The following is a 5,038-nucleotide window of genomic DNA, read 5'->3' on the forward strand; positions in this document are numbered from 1 at the left end:
ATTTACCAATTCATACAACAAACACGTGCCACTACACACAATAATTATAAAAAAAAATGCATATTTACCAATTTTCATTGTAAGCTTGATTAAATTGTTGGCTTAGATTTCCAGTGACACTTAACCACTCAAAATGTCTCCATAAGAACTAAAGTCCCCATAAGTGTTACCATGAATAGGCTGGACTTGAGGGACTTCTTGTCTAGGTATTGTTTCAACATACCTCTCAAGAACTTTAATGGATACTAAATCACTATATTCTTCCGGCGATCCCAAATAATCACTCAAAGATTCATCATCGTTGATATTGTGCATGCCATAACGCACTACACCGTTTGATATTGTTTGTGGATATCTGCCTGCTATTGAGATTCCAAACTCAATTGGTGTAGTTTTCATTCTTTGGTGCATGTAACTGACTAGTGTTTCATAATTTAAAGTTGTTGGAAATTTAACATGGTCTTTTGGTTTGATACTATAATGAATGGAGTAATTGTCCTCAACGATAACTCCATCCCAAAATAGTGAAACCTTAACAGTTGAAGCATCTTGAGACATTTTTTCTATGAACTTTGATTTTTTTTTCAATGACTTGTAAGACTTAGACTTGTGAAATTGATGAGTTTTTCACTCGTCCAACATTCATGTTAAATAGATTGCTGAAATTGTCATGCGTGATGTGTTGTCAAATCAACACTTACATTGCGCATTAAAATGGTGCGCAATACAAGTGAGAGTCATATTAAAACCGTTAAATAATGCAGCATTGTATTGTCAAATCAAGTCTATATGTGTCATAGATTGCTGAAATTGTCATGCGTGGTGTGTTGTCAAATCAACATTTACATTGTGCATTAAAATGGTGTGCTTATACAAGTGAGAGTCATATTAAAACGGTCAAATAATGCAGTATTGTATTGTCAAATCAAGTCTTTATGTTAAATAGATTGCAAAAATTGTCATGCGTGGTGTGTTGTCAAATCAACACTTACATTGTGCATTAAAATAGTGCGCAATACAAGTGAGAGTCATATTAAAACGGTCAAATAATGCAGCATTGTATTGTCAAATCAAGTCTTTATGTGTCATAGATTGCTGAAATTGTCATGCGTGGTGTGTTGTCAAATCAACACTTACATTGTGCATTAAAATGGTGCGTAATACAAGTGAGAGTCATATTAAAATGGTCAAATAATGTAGCATTGTATTGTCAAATCAAGTCTTTATGTGTCATAGATTGTTGAAATTGTCATGCGTGGTGTGTTGTCAAATCAATACTTACATTGCGCATTGGAAAATCTCAACGCTCCAATCCCAACAAGGTACTCAATAACCATGCCTCGAGTAGGTCCAGAAACTTGCGAGCTTGTAGTACAAATGATTAGAAAAGAAAACAACAGAATGCTGGCAAGACGTTGTACGTAGATTTTACATGCTAAAGTTGGCCGAAGAACAAGCATCATCAATCGGTAGAGAACTAACATCTACTGAAAAAATATGCGTCTTAAGAAACCGCCAATATTTTTCTGAGGATGATATTGAGGACTTCTATTCTGATGAAGATTAGGCGTAATTTAAGTTCTTTTAAATTTCTGACTCATGCGGTTAATTTGTATTGTTAGTTTATGATGAAGTTATCAATAACAAAAAAATTAGTAAGTTTTTAATTTACTTTGATTGTTTAAGTCTATTATTAATTTCTAGAGTTAATAATCCATAAAAAATTCAACAATAATAACCGCATTCACAAACATCTGGTTTTATAGCAAAGTTTGAGGTTTGGGAGCTTTGAGACATGTTTTTGGCTGTGCAAAAGTGTGTTGAAGGGGTGAAAATGGAGGAAAAGAAGGAGAAGAGTTTGCTGAAAAATGGCTAAGTGGGGAAGAGAAGGCACTCCATTTTTCTCCATGGAAGTTGGTTTGAACTCTTCAGCCTCTAGGTTAAGTGTTTTTAGCTGAAATTGTTGTTGTCATTGCTAAAATAAGAACAACAAGAGAATATAATGAACTTTTACAAGATAGATGAAAGGGTGTTGTATGGTATCAAAGGTTTAATTAATATTAATGGCTTTGTTAACTCGTGCTCGAATTTTCTATGTGACACGGATGAATATCTTCCGGTTGTTTTCTCTCCTCCGAGGAACGGTGCACCTTGCTTGACAAAGCAAATACCTATTAACCAACGGCTCTAGGTCCTCTAGTTTCTTCATCCCCTCCTTCGTCCAATGATGCTTAATTAGAATCTTTGTTGCTATATAAGTTGAACCAAAATAATACTAACAAGTTTCCAAACAAACAAAACTTACTTGGGCACTTTAGAACTCCTAAAACGACGATCCAAACATTTAGGTGTCTTAAATGTAATGGTAAACGTTATTGTACGTAAAAAGATATTAAGTTTTATATAAAATATTGATATTTCGGCGTTTTGAAACATGACTAATCTTCAGTCAAAGTACAGAAAAAACGACAATTTTTAAAAAAATTGGCCAAAGAACAAAGGGGGCAACCTCTTTCATACACAAAACCTGTGCGTGGAACCTACTTATGTATTTTTTTTTTTTTTTTTTTTGTTTCAGTTTTTTTCTTTTTTTCTTTTTTCCATACTAAAAAAGTCCCAGACTCCAATGTGTTTGGTATGGGGACAATAGATAGACATAGGGTGGGCTAGAAAATTGGGAGAAGTGGTCTATGTCAGTGCTACTTTTTTAGCCGACACAACTTCAATCTACCGACACTGCAATGGTACCTTCTTTCTTTAATTTCTGTTTAAGCCTACTATATATATAAACACAACTTCAAAGTAAAGCCAAACAAGTATAGAATATAACCAAGCTAGCTAGCCTTCTCTTTTCAGCTCATTTTATAATTTGTTCAAAGATAGTTTGTTCATATAAATACTAAAGTATTTTCAATAATAATTATATGATATATGGAGCTTGAGCTCGGTCTTGCTCTTCCTTGTAACCATTTTCCCACCAATATCAAAGGATTCAACCAAAATGGCAATGCTGGATTTGATGACATGATGATGAGGAGGAAGAATAGTTTTGTTGATAACTTCTCAGAGTTGAAGCAGAAAAGAGGTTCTGGAGAGGCCTTTCAGGAAAGCAATGGAGGAGTACTTGAATGTAAAACTCTGTCTTTGTTCATATGGAATGGCCAACCAAATGAAGAAGAAGAAGATAATAATGATGATCACCATGGAAGGAAGAAGAGACCCTTTAAGGCTTGTGACAAGTAAGTACAAGATAACTTCCGTTCTTTATCTTTGAAGATAACTACGTTGCTGGAGACAATTTAGGTATAGTCACTCAATTTTTATTTTACTGTATCAAAGTCATTAAATTATTTCTTGTAATGAAAAAATCACTGAAAATCACTAAATATCCTTCATAATCGAAAAATCACTCAATTTTGACGTAATTATCATAGAAAATCTCATTTGTTTTCTTCTGGTGGGTAGTGACTGTTGTGATACTTAGACAAAATTGAATGACTCTTTTCTTATAAAATTATTGAATAGTGACATTCGTGATACTTAAGTAAAATTGAATGACTTTTTTTTCGTTAGAAAGAATGATTTAGTAACTTTTTAGTATAATAAAATGAAAGTTGAAAGACATGAATTAATAAACCATTTCTCGTGTGACTGGATTTCCTTCTTGTTGATAATTTTGTAACTACATATACACTTGTTTCAAATGAGTACGTATTTTGCCAAAGGTGTATGTTTTCTCCTTGTAATATAGGGATTTTGAGGAAGAAAATCAAGTAGTTGGGTGGCCACCGATAGACACATGGAGAAAAAAACAACTTCAGGGGAATTATCATCAAGGTGGTTGGATTACAAATTATAGAAACAATATTGTTGGTGGAAGAAACTCTATGTATGTGAAGGTGAAGATGGAAGGAGTAGCCATAGGAAGGGAGGTTGATCTAAGCCTCGATGATTCTTATCAACTTCTTATCCACAATTTACTTCAAATGTTTCCAAAATGTAAGTTCACTCGCATATTATTAATTAGTAATTTTATTTTCATTTAATCGTATGAAAAATTTCTAAAATACCATGTATATACTGAAAATTTAATTGATAAGAATTTTCATATTATTATTAATTTCTACAGACCAAAATCGTGGCAATAATAGTACGCGATTTGCGATCTTGTACCAAGACAGAGAAGGAGACTGGATGCTTGCTGGAGATGTACCAAGGAAGTATGCACTGATCTTCTTTGCTATGTTATTTAATTAACTTTAGGTTACTTAGAAAAATCAGATCAACTGAAATTACTTCTAGTATTTACTTTTGGCAATCAATGGTTCTTGCAGAACATTCGTGGAGACTGTTAAAAGAATAGAGATAAAAAAGAATGAGAAATGAGGGAAGATGCTCAAGAAAATCACATTCGTAGTACTCTGCTGATGCTAATGGAGTAGCATGGACAAGTATACCTCAGATTTAAGTTGTGGTATCTATAGTAGCAAAAACATCCCATATTTCGCCTTGATTAATTGGCTGGCTATGTTTCATTTGAACGAAAACCCAGCTTGTTACACTTTACGATTATACTGTAACATGCTACGTATTTCAGTATGAATTTATGTAATGTGTATCGTTAATCAGTGTAAATAATACTAGTTTTCCGACAAAAAGTATGTATATGTTAAGTCGTGTAATACATAATTTTGTAAAGAATATCAATACTACTAAAATAAGCATTAAGTAAATAATTATATATTGAGAGGGCCTTTAGCTAGTTTTCATCATGGAAGGCAACAATCTTGTCTACATTGAAATGGCCAAAGAGACCAAATCAAAACAATGAATGGAGAAAAAAGTGTTAATAAAAATAGGATTCTACTGTTTTTTTACTCTATTGACTTAACTTTCTATCCTATGTGATTTATGAATTCAATGTCTATAAAGCGTGAAAAAAAGATGATTGAGAAAAATGATAATTTAGTGAAGGAGTGGCAAGAGATCGAATCTGGAGCGTCAATAAAGAAGATCGATGAGTGAGGCAAAAGTGTCA

General features: G+C 33.0%; 1 protein-coding gene across 1 annotated transcript; it reads left to right on the forward strand.

The window, feature by feature from the left end:
* Positions 1 to 2,931: 2,931 nt before the first annotated feature.
* Positions 2,932 to 4,386, forward strand: LOC132047974 (auxin-responsive protein IAA29-like). The gene is made up of 4 exons (XM_059438928.1): positions 2,932 to 3,239; positions 3,752 to 3,999; positions 4,130 to 4,220; positions 4,335 to 4,386. Exons 1-4 carry the CDS (start codon positions 2,932 to 2,934, stop codon positions 4,384 to 4,386), a joined length of 699 nt encoding a protein of 232 aa, XP_059294911.1.
* Positions 4,387 to 5,038: the final 652 nt, after the last annotated feature.

Source organism: Lycium ferocissimum, chromosome 2, assembly GCF_029784015.1.
Source record: "Lycium ferocissimum isolate CSIRO_LF1 chromosome 2, AGI_CSIRO_Lferr_CH_V1, whole genome shotgun sequence".
NCBI classification, from domain to species: domain Eukaryota; kingdom Viridiplantae; phylum Streptophyta; class Magnoliopsida; order Solanales; family Solanaceae; genus Lycium; species Lycium ferocissimum.

Excerpts from the sequence above, each read along its gene's own strand:
- LOC132047974 (XM_059438928.1), top strand. The coding sequence starts at position 2,932 with ATGGAGCTTGAGCTCGGTCTTGCTCTTCCTTGTAACCATTTTCCCACC. Across the intron at positions 3,240-3,751 it reads CCCTTTAAGGCTTGTGACAA|GGATTTTGAGGAAGAAAATC; the intron begins GTAAGTACAAGA and ends CTTGTAATATAG. Across the intron at positions 4,221-4,334 it reads GCTGGAGATGTACCAAGGAA|AACATTCGTGGAGACTGTTA; the intron begins GTATGCACTGAT and ends TGGTTCTTGCAG.